The sequence below is a fragment of the Scleropages formosus genome, chromosome 6 (genome assembly GCF_900964775.1).
Source record: "Scleropages formosus chromosome 6, fSclFor1.1, whole genome shotgun sequence".
Classification (NCBI taxonomy): Eukaryota; Metazoa; Chordata; class Actinopteri; order Osteoglossiformes; family Osteoglossidae; genus Scleropages; species Scleropages formosus.
The window spans coordinates 36897597-36915988 of NC_041811.1; the positions used below are offsets into that span (position 1 = coordinate 36897597).

Sequence of the window (18392 nt, forward strand, 5' to 3'; positions counted from 1 at the left end):
TGTAAGCACTGCAATACCAATCACCCTGCCTACGAGTTCAGTTCTGGAGCCGAGCAGTGTGGCAAAATAGTTCTTTGTCTGTCGTTGAAATCAAACATTTTCCTATAAGCAATAACTGCCTGTAGCTGTTGAAGTGAAACCCAAAGAAGCGTTTGCATAATTGTGATAAAGTAATTGCAATGGAAAGTAATATGTTGAACTGACTGTTTATTACAACTAATAAAACGGCAATTTACTACAGTGTAACTGTGATAAAGTAATTATAGTAATAAATATATTGTGATGAACTGGGCCAGACCAGAATATAATTAACACAGTGAAAAAACGAGTGTCTCCAGGGTGACAGGACTAACTTAAAAACACTATGATGGACATGACATTTCACTTTATTTCATGTTCTGCCGCTTCTTTGCCTCAGTATTCAACTTCTTTCTGGCTTTATAAAGTGGCCCAGGTTCTCCTGGTCTTTGAGTTCTGCCTGATCTTCTGTTCTGCTCAAGAGCAACACTGCAGCTTCAAACTGAGCTGCTGGCGGTGCCTGGAGTTACGAAACATGAAACATTTTCCTTTAAGCAGTGATTGTCTGCAGTTGTGTTCTTTTTGTACAGTAGCATAATAATGATTTTATAACACGTTTTTTATGGGGAGTCAGTCCTGTAGCCTACGTACCGTAAATGCCATCGCTCTCCGTCACCGTACTCTGTCGGATGTCACGTATTCAGCAACGACATGTGATTTACGCGCTGTCTGCTCCCGTCACACAGGGCAGTGCCACAGCTCAGCCCGGTGCTGCGGAGGCTCCGCTTCCCAGTCCAGGGATGTACCAGTTGGACATCGTGCTGAAGAGTGGAAAGAACCTGGCTGCGAGGGACAGAGGAGGTGAGGTTTCGCAGAGCGGCGAAGGCCGCGTGGCCGCATCCTTCTTTCTGGGCCAACGTCCGGATTTCTAATACTCGCTAGTAGCATTTGTGACCCCCTCGGCGTGGAGATACATTATGTTCAGGCGTTGCCTTGTAATAAATGCTCACGCGAGCTCAGCGTTACAGCCTCGTGGATGGAACTCGAGGAGCGGTGGTGCGCAGAGGCCTTCGGGAAGCGCCGACGTTGGAGAGGCAGTGGCCTGTACCGTGGTATGAGCGCATGGAGCAAAGCAAAGATGCTTTCAGAGCTAGAAGTGAAACCACCGGGTTTTTGCTCGTGGACACACACTCGCTAGAGAGGATCTGTATGCATGTGTCTCACATATGGCTGCCTGATCTCTTATATATCCTCTATCCTATATCCTTTCTCTGGTCTTCCTGGGGAGCTGTTAATGTGTCCTACGTGTCAACAGCCTATATAACAAAATCCCAAATCTCCTCTCACTGCATTTCGCAGCAGTAATAAAAACAGGAATAAAAATGTGGAAAAGTGCTAGTTTAGCACAGATATGGACGCAAAATAAAACTGTGCTGCTAACTTTGATGTGAACTAGTTGGGTATCGAGTGGCCGTATTTAGAACTGGTTACCAGGAAGGTGTTACTTCTTATAAAACTTTTGTACTTGGCAAGACTTTCTGGCTCTTTATTTCTGTGCATCAGTCCAAAGTGTGTTTTTTTCCCTCTCCTTATGCCGCGAATGTTTGCCACTCCAGGAACACAAAGTATGAGGCTTTAAGTCACACTTACATGGGCATTTGTTTTGCAGGAGGCAAACGCAGCATCTCATGGCAGCTTGTGATCGTATATAGAGCAGCGCTAATTATTCACTTCCCACATCCTGTGCCGCTGCAGATGCTGGGCAGCGTACCTAAAATTCACTCGGTAACTTAAATTTGCGTTCTGTTCCGTTAAGTGCAAGTCTTCTCGGACAAAGGCACCCGCCGAACAAACAAGCGAGCAAACAAAAGCGATCGAAAGGGATAAATGAAAAACTTCAGTCCTCCGGCGCTAGAATCGCCGAGGTTGTAGAGACTACTTTTCCGTTTGTACTTCAATGACACGTAAAAATTTAGTCGAGGGTACGCGGTCTAGTTAAGTCGGGCCAGCAAATAGCATCGTGATCAGAGTTGTTGCAACCCAAGTTTGAGTCCAGCCTTTGGCTGGGCCACTCAGGGACATTCAGGGACTCCAGTGTCGTCTTGGCTCTGTGCTTTGGATCGTTGTCATGCTGAAAGGTGAATCTTTGCCCTAGTCCAATGCTGTGTGTGCTCTGCAGCAGGTTTTCTTCAAGGGCTTCTCTGTATTTGTCTCCATTCATCTTTCCCTCAGTCCTGGCCACTGTGAAGCATCTCCACAGCATGATGCTGCCACCACCATGCTTGACCATGCGGGTGGTGTTAGGTGATGAGCGGCACCTTTATCTGCTGGATATGGGGTTTTACATTGAAGCCGAAGAGATCAATTTTCGGCTCATCAGACCAGAGAATCTTTTTCCTCATCTTCTCAGAGTGCTGTTTGGCGAGCTCCAGACCAGTTGTTATATGCCTTGGCTTCTGTCTAGCGACTCTGGCATGGAGACCTGGTTGATGAAATGCTGCGAAGATGGTTTCCTTTCCAGCACGTTCTCTCATCTCTGCACAGGAGCTCTGAAGCTCTGTTTGAGTGGTCATGAGGTTCTTGTTCAACTCCCTGATGAAAACCCTTCTTGTCCGAATGCCCATTTGACCGGATGTCCAACTTTAGGGAGCTTTGAGGTTCTAACTTTCCATTTTACCATCATGGAAGGTCACTGTGCACTGGGACCCTTCTATGTATTGACAGGTTTCATACCCCTTTCCAGATGTTTGCACCTGTAAACTGTGAGACAGGTGCATTTTCACTGGTAGCACCAAATCAGAAAAAATATTTCTTACTTCTTTACCCATGAAGTAAACAATGCAAGGGGATGTTTTTTGTTTCCTTCTATTTTAATGCGGTAATAGATACAGGTGGTCCTCATGAATATCGATGACAGCAGCACTGGCTTGATGTTGGTATCTTATTCTCCGCATCAATGTGTACCTGCTGCTTCTGAGATGGATGGATGCCTGTTCCTCCCTTTTCCCTCGTAAACAGTCTACAAGCTTTAATATGGTGCACTGGCATGAGTTTCAAAGAATACATTTACATTTACGTTTATTAATTCATCATATGCGTTTCTTCAAAGCACCATTCAGCTCAACGAAAAAAAAAGTGCACTTCACCACAAGCGAAGAGCTTCAGATGCAGACATGAGGTTGTTGTTGGATACCACGAGTAGCAATCCATACGACTGAATCTGACAGCAAATACAAAATAAGAAAATATGTGTGCTACAAAGTTACGGGTTGTTAAGACACCAGGAGAGAAGTTGGTCTGAAAAAGATTCATTCCGAGGCCATTTTTTTAGTGCTGAAAGGAATTGTGAGGGAGAGAAGAAGCTCATTCCACTCAGTCTCCTCTGAGATCATATAATTTGAGTTGGTGGAACCCAATTTTAGTCATGTTTCCTGTAATCCAGGGACAGCAGGTACACAGTGGTGGTTACAGCCATGACCTTGTACTCAGAAAACACAGGTTTGAATCCCACCTTTTACTGTGGGTGCCTGTACTTACCATAAACTGCTTAAAAGTAAAAAAAAAAAAAAAAAAAACTGATGAATATATGAGCAAATATTTAGAGGACCTTCGTACAATTTTTCTTGCTTTGGACGACCTCAGTAATAATTCTGCGGCATCATTTTTGGATTGCACTTCACTTGAGTTCAATTCCATAACCTCTAATCATAGCCTATAATTAGAAGTTTTAGCAACCGGACCCCAAAGTCAAAGTTCTGATGCTACAGACGGTCCCTGACTTATGATGAGGTTACGTTCCGTGAAACCCATCATAAGTCGAAAATATCGTAAGTCAAAAATGCATTTAATACACCTAACCTACCGAACATCATAGCCTACCATACGTGCGATGACTGTTACGGGCTTGACACCTTCATGCCGGGCAATTATCTGGAGTTTACTGTTTTCTCAACAGTAACTGTCCTCTTCTTCTTTTTCCCACCAATAACAGGAATCACAGATGGGCATGTCATAGACTTGATGGATGCACAAAACACAACGTAATTCCTGTTGTGATACGGGGGGATCCAAAAAGACACTGACAACACAGAACACTTAGAGTATGGGTTGTACACACTAGCGATCGTGTGACAGACCGGGAGATACGCATCGCTGCCGCTGCCCAGCATCATGAGAGAGTATCGTACCGCATATCGCTCACCTGGGAAAAAAATCAAAATTCGAAGTAAGGTTTCTACTCAATGCATATCGCTATCGCACCATCGTAAGGTTGAAAGTATTGTAGGTCGGACCATCGTAACTCGGGGACCGGCTGTAGTTGTAAAGACGTGGTACAGAAGCTGTTGAGGAACAGCCGGTCTGTCTGTTTTGGCTGGTCTTTCAGCGAACTCGTGTCATTTGGCCAATGGATTTTTTTCCTTGTGAAATTTTCTCTAGACCTTCTTTGCTATCCAGATATTTGTCTGCAGATGGATTTTCAGAAGCCAGTTGGGTTTGCGTACTCTATGTTTGGCGTCTTTCTTAAACGTCTCCAAAAGTAGAGCTTCTCAACTTTACCGTGTTCCTCGTCACCATGTGTATGTGGCAGATGGCTGTGAGCTTTTGCAGTGCTTTGCTACATTTGGGAGAGCTGGAACTGTTCGCCTTGGGGTTGGAGTGTCATACAACACACTCGTGGGGTGTCGTAGTGCCAGTGTGTGTGTGAGCGGGGCTGGAATTGATTCTACATCCGGTTGACTTGTTGCCACTGCTTGAGAGGAGAACATTGAGTTAACTTTGCCTTGTTTTACTGTGCAACCTCATGCTGGCCTATCTTCTCAGCATCTCTGATGTCAATCTTGGATGCCACGCGTGCTGAGTCACTCAGACTTGGACCTAAACCAGAACACAGGCTGTGGACTCCAATGGTTTTGTGTCTCTAAGAAGAAGTTTATTTGTCTGTCAGTTCTGTCCGATTGTCCTTTTTTATCTCTTTTATTCAAACTGGAATCTGAGTCATGAACATATGACTGTTACACAACATCAAATTAAGATTAATTTTCAACTTTAGTGTAATTTGTGGTTTACTGGTGGCCTTGCTGGGGTGCGATGAACCAAGTGTGTCGTATTTGGTAATATTCAGAGTTTGTCTGGACAGTTACGGGCACCGTAGATGCTCAGCTGTGTCCACCGCTGAACAACGTGAAAAGTAAGTCTTCATGAAAATCAGTCAGTTACATGTTCAGTGTCTCTGAGGTGTCCATCTGTCCAAGTAGCGTCTTCAGAAGTTCCAGTAACCAAGAGCGAATCCATCTAGAGTGAGAATGTAATGCTGCCGCTTTTCTGTGTTTTGGTGTTGCTCTATTCCGAGGTCATTTCATCTCCCACCGTCTTGACGTAGTTCCTACCATGCTGCTGTCTGCTGAGGTTCTCGTCGGTAGTTCAGTAGGCAAGACATGGTGGTGTACAGTGGTGCTTCCCACCCTCAGGCAGATGTTAGTGTGGCCGTTCGAGGCTGTGGGGCCCCGGCCTCAAGGTTTCAGCAGCATTTGGCCACAAGTGTGAACATCAAGCTAGGTTTATGTCTCTCTCAACGTGTTCCTGTTGCGATGCCTCAGATGTGGCTCTGGGTGTCTCGCGTCCGTTACGGGTAAGTTCTTCAGCGTACAGAGTGACAGCCGTGTTATTCGTATGAGGACCGCTGCAGACGGGAGACCTACGCATGTGCCTCCATTTTTCAGTTTTGCATCGTTTTTGTCTGTACTTCTTTATAACGTATATTGAAAAAAATGGAGGAAATCAGGAATGTTTTGCTGGTGACGCTACGATGTAAACAGTGTGATACACACACATTGCCTGAAACCCCTTGCCCTAAACTGGGTCGCAGCAAACCAGAGCCTAACCCAGCAACACACCCTAGAGAGGATACCAGTCCGTCACAAAGCACCCCAAGTGGGACTCGAACCCCAGATCCACCCAAGAGCAGAACCCAGACAAGCCCACTGCACCCCCGCAGTGTGCGGCGTTATCGTTAAATTGTAAATAGACTCTATTAAAGCGTATTTACATGTAGGCTTTCCCTTGTAGTCACAGCAGGCTGGGAGTGAGGGATTAATGAAAATGTAGTGTAAGAATAGCGGGTGTGTGTGTGTGTGAGTGTGTGATCCACAATGACAGCGCTGTGTGTGTGTGTGTGACTTGCAGACGTCGACTCCTCGCACTCCAGCTGTGACCCCCACTGTAAATAAAGAGAAGGAACGAGACTGTATTCAGTTTCTGGATGTAACTGCAGTGCAAATTCTTTGTTACACAAACTGCTGTTATTACACTGGACTCTGCAGATGAATATTAGACAGAATAGGATGAATATTAATATTATCTATTATTTGTATGGGGTGTGGCGGCGCGGTGGGTCGGACCTCGTCCTGCTCTCCGGTGGGCCTGGGGTTTGAGTCCCCCTTGGGGTGCCTTGCGACGGACTGGCGTCCCATCCAGGGTGCGTCCCCTCCAGCCTTACGCCCTGTGTTGCCGGGTTAGGTTCCGGTTCCCTGCGACCCTCTATGGGACAAGCAGTTTCAGACTGTGTGTGTTACTTGTATTACCTCGTTTTAATATTACCTGTTTAACGCACGTCCTCCAGGTGTGTCATGTTTGCTCTGTAATGTGTCTACGTTTGTGGAGAAACATCTCAATGACCCATCATTCTGTAGCGATTGGCTGGTATTTATTCATCGGTGTACAAATGAAGTAGCGGGCTGTGTTTGCACTCATGGAAATGTGTGGCTTGTTATTCCAAAGGTGCAGGTCGTACGCCTGCCCTGTTCTAGGAGCGCCGGGAAGTGAGAGATGTCATTGGTGCTGTTTTGCTCATTAAAATGAGTCATATCAGTAAGAGAGGTGAAAATATCACTTTTACTATGAACCCAAACATCTGCTGGGTAGTGAGGGATTGTTGCACACGCTACGGAAGGTCGTATTTGAGCCTTTGTCCTGTGATTCTCCTCCCCATGAAGTAACTTGTCCCTTCTTACCTATTTAACACATTTACTGGACACTTTTCTCAAGATCGACTTATAGTGTTTTATTATCTATGGGTATTTACCCCTTTATATGGCTAGGGAATTTTACTGGAGGAATTGTGGGCAAGTACCTTGTTCAGGGGTCTTACAGAGGGAGGTGGGATTGTAACCGACAACCTTCAGGTCTAAGGACAGCAGCTCTAACCACCACAGCTATATGGGCCTCTTCTGTGACTATATACTTTATATTTATTCATTTAACTGAAACTCTTCTCCAAAGTTACAACTATTTACCAGTTTATAGAGCCGGGTGATTTTACTGGAGTAATTTCTGGTAAATACCTTGCTCAGGGGTACCACAGCTGGAGGTGGGATTCAACCCTGCGACCTTTAGATCAAAAGGCAGTAGCACAAACCACTGCACTACCAGCTGTCCCCTGGTTGCCACGCTCGGTCCCCAAACTCAAGACAAACTTAGCTGGGGCCAGGAGTCGGGTTGTCGCTCGCGAAGTTGCATGGAAGGTGAGACGCAGCAGGCGAGGGGCCGTCGATTCTGCGCGCAGCTACTTGTTTCGTGCTTTCGCTCAGGAGAAGTTTGTATCTCTGAAAAGTTCATTACTCGAAAGTCTGTGAGTCGGAGAGCAAGAGCGTGAAGTTTAACGCCTCTCTGCATTTTTTCCTTCTTTTCTGGTTTTTCTCCGACCCTTAACGCCTCGCTCCGGTCTTCTCGTTGTTCCGCCGCCCAGGAACGAGCGACCCGTACGTCAAGTTCAAGATGGGGGGCAAGGAGGTGTTTCGCAGCAGGACCGTCCACAAGAACCTGAACCCAGTGTGGGACGAGAAGGTCAGCCTGCTGCTGGAGAGCCTTTGCGAGCCTCTTTACGTGAAGGTAACTGTACTGCTCACCACGCTGGCTTCCCTCTTTCATGCCTCTTATTCACTTGTATATCAGTGTCACCGTCACCGTGACGGGGGGCGCCGCGGCGCAGCGGGTTTGGGGTTCAAGTCCCGCTCGGGGTGCCCTGCGATGGACTGGCGTCCCGTCCCGGGCGCGTCCGCTCCCCCTCCAGCCCTGCGCCCCGTGTTGCCGGATTAGGCTCTGGCTCGCCGCGACCCCGGACAATGTTTGTCTCACTGTCAGTAGGAGGAAAATTAATTCTCTCATTCACAGAACATACGAGTTACTGTCTAAATTTGATGATTCTGTACTTGATCTGTTTTTATAACCGTCTAATTTTCAAAGCTTTCTTCTTAATGTGGTCATTCGCTGCACATGAGTTAAATGTAGCGGGTAGTAACACTGTGTGTGTCGCACCATGGCACTCAGAAATAGTGTCTTTATTATATTCTGAGCAGAAGGTGCTCTAATGGCTGGGAATTAATACTTATGATTAGAATGTTGCCGGGTCATTTCCCAGTAGACGCCTTGTCATTGCACCCTTGAGAAGTTATTAAAGTTGTTTCAATATCCATATCCATCCGTATTGATTTTTTAAATGTAGAGATGTGCATCTTATAAAGTGTATGTGTCTGTTGGGATTTGCTGTCTACAACATGGTTTCCCACACACACACACACACACACACACACACACACACACACACACCCACACCCACTGAGAATAGAGTTCCTGATCTAAAGTGAAAATTAAAGTATTTTTGTGTGCACCGCTATTTTTACACTCCTCCAAGATGTGGTGCACAGTAAGTCCCCAGAGTGACCGAAAAGTGTCATAAGGAAAGGAAATTAATATTAGTAATAAATTCGGGAACACAAACCTGCATTATATAATTTGTTGGACACTGGCTTCATCTAGTGGCCAACAATGTTTTTTCATTACATTACACTGAAAGAAAAAAAAAACATTTTACATAAATGAATTTCCCCATTATTTTTCGTTACAGCACATTTTGCTCTTATGTATTAATTTATATTTTCCATTCTAAGTGATTGCAAAAGGTATTACCATAGTGGTTACAGCTACATTTTTATTGCTTGATTTCCCTTCATTTGTCTCAATAATCTTCATATTCCTGACCTCTTGTTAATAAAACACTAGAATAAGAAGAAGGACCTTGGTCTGTATTGGGCTGCACTGTCAGGAGAGGTAATGCAAACCAGGGGTGGATTAAATACTTCACAATGTGCTTATATCGATAACCTAACAAGGAGTAGGACCACCTTTTGGCCTTCAGAACAGCTTCAGCCCTTCTGGGAATGTGTCATAGAAGTGCTGAGCTGTGTGTAGAGGGTTGCTGCTCCTTTCTTCAGGAAGAAAAGCCCCCGGTTCTTTGAGGGATGAACAAGATGCTTCTTCATACTCTGCTGCAGAACATCCCATAACGGTTCAATGATGTTTAGATCTGGTGGCTGAGGACGTCATGGAAGGTGTTTGACTTCATCGTGGTGTTTGTTGTTCTGGAACATGGGAGCATTATGAGGGAACAGGGTTTGCACCATAGGGTGCACTTGATCCCATAAAAAGCCTTATATTCCCTGGCTGTTAACTGACCATGCAGAACAGACTTAAGGTCATCAGACTTAAGGTCTCCTACAGGTTGGCTGCCCAAATCACTATGGACCTGAGATGGAAAAGGACATCATAGGTTGACCGCATCCTTTGGCTTTCTGTAAACGTAAACATGTCTGATTGGAGGAAACAGGGCAGATGACCCATCGGACCAAACTGCTTTTACCCATTTTGTCCTCCTTACACCACATTATGTGTCTTTGTATGTTGATCTTGGGTATAAATGGTTTCCAAATTGCAGCCCTGCCATAATTGCCAGCTTTGTGAAGTTTACGACGTAGTTTTTGTCGGCACTGGGTTGCAGAAAGGGATCATTCAATCTGTGGTCATTTTTGAGGCTGTACTTTTGGGGCATTTACTGCTGTGCCGTGACATATTCGTCCGTCCCTGTTCATGAGCTTCCGCTTGTGGCTGCTGTTCGTCTTTGCCGATCCAGTTTGTCCACGTTCATCACATGCTCTCATCATTTTTGAGGATGTCCCCCTCGACATGTTAAATGATTTCGTTTTTACGGCCGATGCTCCTGCAGCCATGTTTGTAGTCGTGATACGTTTCCTTCCAAGATAAACTCCTTTTTTCTTCTGGTGTTTCTATTATTTGCACCGCCTCTATATTGCTGGGTATCTTTTTTATAAGTTGTGCTTCGTTGTTGCTGGCTGTTGAACCTGAAGACCTGCCTCCCTCATGCTGCTGAACTCCGTTGCAGGTCTTTGACTACGACTTTGGCCTCCAGGACGACTTTATGGGCTCTGCCTACCTGTACCTGGAATCCCTGGAGCTTGGCAGGTTGGCTCTTTTTCTGTTACCCGCAACCCCCTTGTGCTTTCTTACCTTCTGTCTCTCGTTCCTCTACCCTGCTGCCATTGTTTCCTTCTGTCCTACAAACTCCTTTACAAATTCACCTCCTTCCCACAGTCTTACAGTCTTCTTCTTCTTCTTAATAATAATAATAATAATAATAATAAATGTAACTGTACATTAATTGTTGCAGTACTTGACAATGGACCAGTGCTCGGCTTTGGCAACAGCATTGATTTGAGTCGATCTCGCTGTGTTGCATCTCTTGCTTTGCTGCAGGCAGCTGGACGTGACTTTGGACCTGAAGGACCCACAGCAACCCGAACACAAGCTGGGAACCCTGCAGCTTGCCGTGACCCTCTCACCCAAAGAGGGGGACTTCCAGGACGCTGTAAGTCTCTTGTGCTCTTCCTGCCCCGTGGCGCTGATTTTGCTGTCGTCGGTTTTGAGCTGACAGTTCTAAGCTGGAGGCTCAAAGGTCAAATGTGTAAGGCAGCAGCCTAGAGATGCTTGTCCTACACAGCCCATGGGGGGTGTGATGGCATGGTGGGTTTGACCGATGCCTCCCTGATTGGCGGGTACGGGGTTCGTGCCCTGCTCGGGGTGTGTGGAGGCTCTGTGCCTCTTCCTCCATGTGCTCCCCCCACGTACAGAAGACAACACTGGCAACTCCCCTCTGTTCTTCCCTCATCATGACAACCATGTGGGTGGTCACTGTGGGTCAGGTTTCACTTGATGGTATCAACAACCACATAGTGCATAATTTAAATGTGACATTGAGATGAATCCAGATTTAAAACTAATGCTGCGTTCCTCTTTTGCTGAGGGGCCTAATACTTCTACTAAGCACTATTCCACCTGCAGCACAAATAACCCTATAGGCTTTTAGACCTCATAGGGTTTCATTGAAAGAATCCTTTTCTTACGGCTATTTTGTATGTATCATTATCATTATAGGTGTAAAAGAAATCTTTTTGCTATTCAGTCGTGCAAAAAAGTTCTAAACAACATCAAAGGATTTTTAACCCATCATGTAGAGAAGATGGAGATGGAGTATGAAGTGAGATTGTCAGAAGTGGTCGACGTTCCGAGTCGGTTGTGCGTCTCAAGGGAAGGTGATCGTGAAGGCAACGAGGAAGAGCCCGAATGAAATTCCACTGGATTTGGACCTTGAACAACCTCTTTGTTGGACACCTTGTGCACTGGACTTTGGTTCAGCTCTAATGTGTTTTAGACTGTGAAAGACTGCAGGAAAAGGCTTCAACCCCCCAGAGGGGAAAGACGTCATGCCGGAAAAGTAATCGAGATACCTGCAGTGGTTTCCGTGCTCTGAGTTCTGGATTATGGACCATGAAATTCTTACTTTCCGCTAGCTGTGCTGTGCCTCAGTGTCCTCTTAGAGCTGAGAATGCCTGTACAGACTGCTTCAGAAAACCATGATTTCTTCCCCCAGGGTACAATAACGACTCTTTACTTTACAGAACATCCTCTTCAGAAAGACCTGGAAGAGGTCGACCAAGGTAATAACGTTTTTTTGTCTGTTCGTTCACTTGTTTGTTCTGGATGCCGAAACCCGCTCAAACCAGTTCTTTATGTTTATCGGATCAATTACTTTTAATCGTTCTACTTGTAGCAGAGATTTTAATGTCAGATTCAAGGCGTCAGCAGGGGAGGGTACAACAAAACAAGGACAACAACAAAACAACGACGCCGCCTCGCTTGTCCCGTGCTGTTGGTTGTCTGCAGATCCCCGTGCCAAACGATGTGAGAAGGTTTACTGTAACACAGTGTTTTTATTAAGCAAAATCCACGCAGTTCAGGTTCCCAACAGAGAGAGCTAGTAGTGTAGTGGTTAGAGCTGCTGTCTTTCCTTATGAAGGTCATAGGTTTGATTCCCCATCTGGCTTTAGTACCCTTGAATTAGGTACTTACCCTAAATTTGTTCCAGTAAAGTTACTCAGCTGTATAAATGGGTAAATAATTGTAAGTCGCTTTGGAGAAAAGCATCGGCTTTAAACAAAGCTGAAGTTTAGGAACTTGAGTTTACGAATTCCGCAGCCTTGCTAAAGATAGAAGTGATTTTTTTTTTTACATGAGATGATATAATAATAAATTAAAACAGATAATTAACTGACTGGTAAAAATGTGTGGGAAACTCCATTTAGTTGAACCAAATGATTATGTTGTGGATATTAACCTGTTAACCAGCTATTTATCTGCAGTGTTTAAATTTTTTTTTTTTTTGCTGCGAGAAATACTGCCATCTGACAGCTTGACGTGAAGTTAAATCTCGACACTGCAGCCATGAGCTTCTTACTTATTATTATTATTTAGTTGTCACTTTCTGTTAGGTGTTTGATCTGTGCTGCAGCATTACCTGATGATTGTGTTATTTGCATAAACGTGTCATACATCCGTAATACAAAATACACGTTATTGGAGTTCAGAAATAAATGTTTTCAACAAAAGTTTTATATTTTCTGTCACGTAAAGGCGATGTGCACGTATGAGACTTTGAGTGTCATTAGATTTCAGATTTTTTTTTTAATAAAGGTCTGTTCATTTCTGTATTCGTATTTCAGGCTCATCAGATGCAAATTGTTCATCGTAATGTCATAGATGTTAAGTTAATAAAAAGTGACTTTAGCGGGAGACAAAATGAAAAACACATTTTATTTTTGATGAATCAATATCATAAGTATGAAAACATTAATTGAAATGAGTAGTTACTCCAATATAGTTATGATGTGAAAGGATGTTTGGAAGATTGTTGGACAGACTTGTAGAAGTTGCTGACTGGCAAACCTGGCAAAAGTTTTCACTATGTTTGTACCGCACGTACCTGTGTACGTGTGTGTTTGTATAACCCGAAGCAGCAGCCGCACCAGAGCGTGCGACTCTCAGACATACACAGGAAGGCCCAGCTGTGGAGAGGCATCGTGAGCATCAGCCTCATCGAGGGTCGCAACCTCATGCCCATGGACGCCAACGGCTTGAGCGACCCCTACGTAAAGTTCCGTCTTGGGTATCAGAAATACAAGAGCAAGGTGTGCTGCCGCCGCTGCTTCTGCTTCTGCCTCTGCATTCGTACCCCGTAAAAAACATCTGAATGGATCCTTTGGAGACACGAAAAGCCCGTCGAATTCGCTGAGTTGCTTTGCTTCCACAGACTATGAGCAAAACCCTGAGCCCGCAGTGGAGGGAGCAGTTTGACTTCCACTTGTACGATGAGCACGGCGGGGTCGTTGACATCACCGTCTGGGACAGGGACGCCAGAAAGAGGGATGACTTCATGGGCCGGTAGGTCAACGGTATTTTTTCTCATATGTCTGTGGACCCGTGGGTTACTGTGGTACTGCGAGGTAAAAACCAAAATGTGAGCTCGAAGCTCGGAATTCCTAAAGCAGGGCTTTTGGGTTTTTGTGACAGGTGGAGGGGGGCTTGGGATTCCGAAAAGAGCAAAATCTACTTCTAGTCCGACCGTATGTACAAATACACGTGTTCCTCACATAACGGGGTTCATTTGTTCGATGAAACCACCATTAGATCAAGTCCTCTCGTTAGGGAGTTGAATTGTCATTATTTGTTAGGGAAACAAACAAACAAGCAAACAAACAAACATTTACGTTTACATTTATTCATTCGTCAGACGTCTCCATCTCATAGAATGTGTTCATTATATTAGCAGGGAGAGACACTTAGATACAGACGTGTGATTCTTAAGGGCAGTTAGTTTGCTTCTTTACACCATATGAACCAACGTTCATCACACGAGTAGCTGCGTGAAACTTTTTCTGAATATTGACGATTCCAAGTCCTAGTAATTTTTTTTTTGAGATACATATAACATTAATGTTACATTGCAAGAGTGGCTCTGTGAAGGACTGATCCGAGCATCATCATGAACATGTATACCTTACAGGCATGAACATTTAAACAAACAAACAAACAAACCGTTCCGGGACAAAAGCTCACGCTCTGAGTTGCCAAATACGTACTCCATTATTACAGCCTGTAGACTATAACTTTACAAAGCTTGGGGATTTTGGGAAATGTGGTGCTGTGACTCGCTGGTGGTTTGACTGCCAGGGAAATTTACCTGTCTGATGGAAATCTTTTTATTCTTACCTTGACAGTGCGTGTACAATATCTCTCGGAAATGTTCTGTAAAATATACTGTAAAAATGAATGGCAAACTGGGTTAATTCATGACTTGGCAAATGGGCTCTTTTTAACAATGTTAAAAATATGATTTATTTTTTGCGTAGGATAAATTTAGTTTGTACAGTATTTATTTTTTTTGTGTAAAGGAAATTTGTGATTTTCCCTGCTGTATTTATCCAGCGTAACACTTGGCCCATTCTGTGATAAATACCCCGCAAACGACACCTTGGCTTCACGCTCCTGTCGTGAGCCGTTGTGCTCTGTGCTGCCCCTTGTGGCCATGAGTCAGATTACATCTACATTTACATTTATTTATCAGACACTTTTCTCCAAAGCGACAAACATCTCATACAAATACAATTTGTACATTACATTCGGAGAAAGAGAGACAGAGTTGCAGACGTGTGATTCTTAAGTACACTTAGTTTGTTTCTTTTCACTTTATGCACCAGTATTCATCACACGAGTAGCTGCATAAAACTGCATAAAACTCTGAATAGGTGAATCCTGATCACCTTCCTACAATTTTTTATTTTTTTTGCGATCCAAACATTTACGTACAATACAGGAATAGCTGTGTAAAGACTTATCTGGGTATACTCATAAAGTTATGGTGCAGGGGTGTCCAAAGTTTTTTTGGTGAGGGCCAAATACAGAAAAATAAGCAAAGGCCCGGGCCACACACAAGAGGTGACATATTGACACATGATTACTGTGTGTATTTCTAACTCACTTCTTTAAAGAAATATTCATTTTCCCACCGTGTTTGAAATCTTCTACACTCACTTGCTATCTTGCGTTTCTTCGGTGCTGCCATTTCTGGTGACTCGTGGTAAATATTTTTCTTTGCTTAATTTTGTTTAGTGGAGAAGCACCTTTTCTGTGACTGGCTCCATCTAGTGTTGAAACTGAGAAGTGCAACAGAGTTGAGCTCAAGCGCCATGTGCGGGCCATATTCAATTATATTTTCAGAATTTGCTGCGGGCCAATAAAAACTGACCCGCGGGCCGCAGTTGGCCCGCGGGCCGTAGTTTGGACACCCCTGTTATGGTGCATGAACATTTACACCTTAAATGAACTTAAGAGATGATGGGTGAAGTGAGTCTGGAAGAGGTGAGTTTTTAGACCTTTTTTTAATGTAGACAGAGATTCAGCGGTTCGAGTGAGAGGGGGAGGTCGTTCCACCACAACGGAACCGGAACTGAGAACCTCCATGTTTCACCTTTACAATTCAATAAGCGATCTGCTACCGTGCCGAACAGCTAACGAAATTTGCTCCGCACGTTTTGGTGTTTTCGTTTCTCCCGTTCTGGAGACCATGTGATGGCGCTCTGTCTTCTCATGCACTATGTGTGTCTATCAGCTGCCAGGTGGACCTGTCAGTCCTCAGCAAGGAGCACACACACAAGCTGGAGCTCCCCTTGGAGGAGGGTGAGGGCCTCCTCGTCCTGCTGGTGACCTTGACCGCGTCTGCCGCAGTCTCCATCTCCGACCTGTCGGCCAATCTGCTGGACGATCCGTTGGAACGCCAGAACATCCTCAACAGATACGTGAGTAAATGGGCCACAGTCCCTCTTAGAACAACTGTTGACAACCATAGTGATTCTTTATTTCTCTTGGCTGTTTGGTTATCTTTACAGGAAGGCTACGGGCGGTGTAGTCGCTTGAGTTGTTGCTCTGGAATCAGAGAGGTTCAGGGCTTGAATCCCAGGTTCCGCTCTAGTACCCTTGAGGAGGCTCCTCGCCATTCATTGCTCCAGTGAAAATGAGCCAGCTGTATAAATGGGTAAATCACTGCAAGTCTGGTGATCCGGTCCAACTTTATAGGTTGTTTCGGAGAACAGCATCAACTAAATGAATAAACAATAATAACCTGTTTCTCCATCATGTTTACATTTATTCATTTAGCCGACGCTTTATTCCTAATCACCTTCCAAGTATTTTTTATTTCTTGAGATACATAGAATGTACAATGTTAAGCTACTTTTACAAGTATTTACCCATTTGTACAGCTGGCTACTTTTTACTGGAGCAATTCAGGGTAAGTACCTTGCTCAAGGGTACCACAGCCAGAGGTGGGATTCAAACTTGAGACCTTTGGGTCCAAATGCAGCAGCACTAACCAGTATGTTCTGTATGACGACCACGGTTTGGACTCATCTCCTTGGACATGCAGCATGTTTCACATAAAGACATTTTGATCTAATGGCTTCTCCTTAAGTTCTTGATTTTTGTTTCTAAGTATAAATAGAATTTATTCATTGTTTTATTTAGATTTTTCTCCCAAAGCAAGAATTTTAAAATAAAAAAAAACACTTTTCTCTGCCCCACAAGAAATAGTTTTCATTTAGAACTTCAGTGAAATGTTGTGTTGGAAAAAGTCACCCGAGAGAGTGAAGGAGAAGGGCATGGATCACATGTGTGGGTCAGTGAGGCTCGAAGAGGTTTCGCACCAAGGTACTTTCCCTATATTGGTCTGGTAAAAATTACCCAGATAAATATAATAATAAATGGGCAAAGTTGCTTTGGACAAATGCATCAGCTAATTGATTACATGTATTTAATGGGTAAGAAGAGACAAGATCCTTTATGGAGAGAACAGCGTCGGGCAGATGAATAAAGGTGTGACGCGTGGGAACTCCTTCAGGGCTGTGGGAGAAGCATCCCAGGGAGCTCCTGGGCGAATGGCGAGTGGGTAAAGCTGTAATCAGGGCAAACTCCATTTATATTATTTCATAGTTTTGACAGTTTCAGTGTGATTTTGAAATGTAGAAAATGGTAAAAATAAGGAGAAACCCTTTTGTGAGTAGTGTGTCCAGAGCAGAGTCTCCTACTGCGCATCTATATTTATTTATCTATCACATGCTTTTCTCCAGAGTTACTTCCAATGAACTCTATGTAGTGTTACCAGCCCACTCACCTTATTCACCATGGTAACTTACACTGCTACATACACTAGTTACACTGGGTCACTCATCCATATATCAGTGGAACGCACTCTCTCTCTGTCACTCACACACTATGGGGGAACCTGAACAGCATGTCTTTGGACTGTGGGAGGAAACCAGAGCACCCGGAGGAAACCCACACAGACATGGGGAGAACATGCAAACTCCATACAGACTGAGCAGGGAGCGAACCCACGTTCTTTCGCACCACCCAGGCACCGTGAGACACCAGCACTACTCGCTGTGCCTCCGTGCCGCTCTGCAGTCACCTAGAGCAATTTGGAGTCATCAGATGGTGTAAAGCTCATGTCTGCGGGAGGGCTGGGAGAGCGCTGAGTGGGGATTGAAGCCCTGTTCACGATCACAGCCCAGGAGCTGCGAGGCACCAGAAGAGCAGCTGAATGAAGCTGGGGGTGGGGGGTTGCGGTGGACTTGGCCAGTGCCCGCTGTGTGGTGGGTTTGGGGTTTGAGCCCTACCTGGGGTGCCCTGTGGCAGACTGGTGTCCCGTCCGGGGTGTGCTCCCCTCCCCCCTCGGCCCTGTGCCCCGTGTTGCCGGGTTAGTTCCGGCTCGAGGGGGCGGTTGGAGTTGAAATTATGATCAAAAAGAGCCCGAGAAAACAGGCACATTTTTTGTTTCAATAGTGTCATGCTCTTACGTCCAAAGGTTGCAGGTTCAAATCTCGAATGCTGCAGTCCCCTTGATCAAGGTATTGAGCCAGCTGTGTAAATGGGTGAATAAAGCAGCTGAACATTTACAAATAAAACACGTTTACAAATTAAGTAATGAATGAATGAAATTAATGAATAAATATAAATGCCTCTTGTGCCTTGGGAGAGACCCAAGTGCAGTTCTGCCCGTAACCAGCGAGAGGAGCTCTAGCATCAGCAGAGGACTCCAGCAGTGCTAAAGCACCCAACCCTTGCAAAGCAAAAGG

The 18392-nt window shown here is 44.8% G+C and overlaps 1 protein-coding gene across 3 annotated transcripts in view; it reads left to right on the forward strand.

Moving 5' to 3' along the window:
* Positions 1 to 18392, forward strand: part of LOC108930021 (multiple C2 and transmembrane domain-containing protein 1-like) — a 72635-nt gene that overhangs the window by 18556 nt on the left and 35687 nt on the right. For all 3 annotated transcript variants that reach the window (XM_029252937.1, XM_029252939.1, XM_029252938.1), the window contains exons 2-9: positions 765 to 879; positions 7763 to 7905; positions 10253 to 10332; positions 10624 to 10735; positions 11826 to 11864; positions 13218 to 13391; positions 13514 to 13644; positions 15872 to 16058. In XM_029252937.1, coding sequence (XP_029108770.1) covers positions 765 to 879; positions 7763 to 7905; positions 10253 to 10332; positions 10624 to 10735; positions 11826 to 11864; positions 13218 to 13391; positions 13514 to 13644; positions 15872 to 16058 — 981 coding nt within the window. The remainder of the gene's footprint in view (positions 1 to 764; positions 880 to 7762; positions 7906 to 10252; positions 10333 to 10623; positions 10736 to 11825; positions 11865 to 13217; positions 13392 to 13513; positions 13645 to 15871; positions 16059 to 18392) is intronic.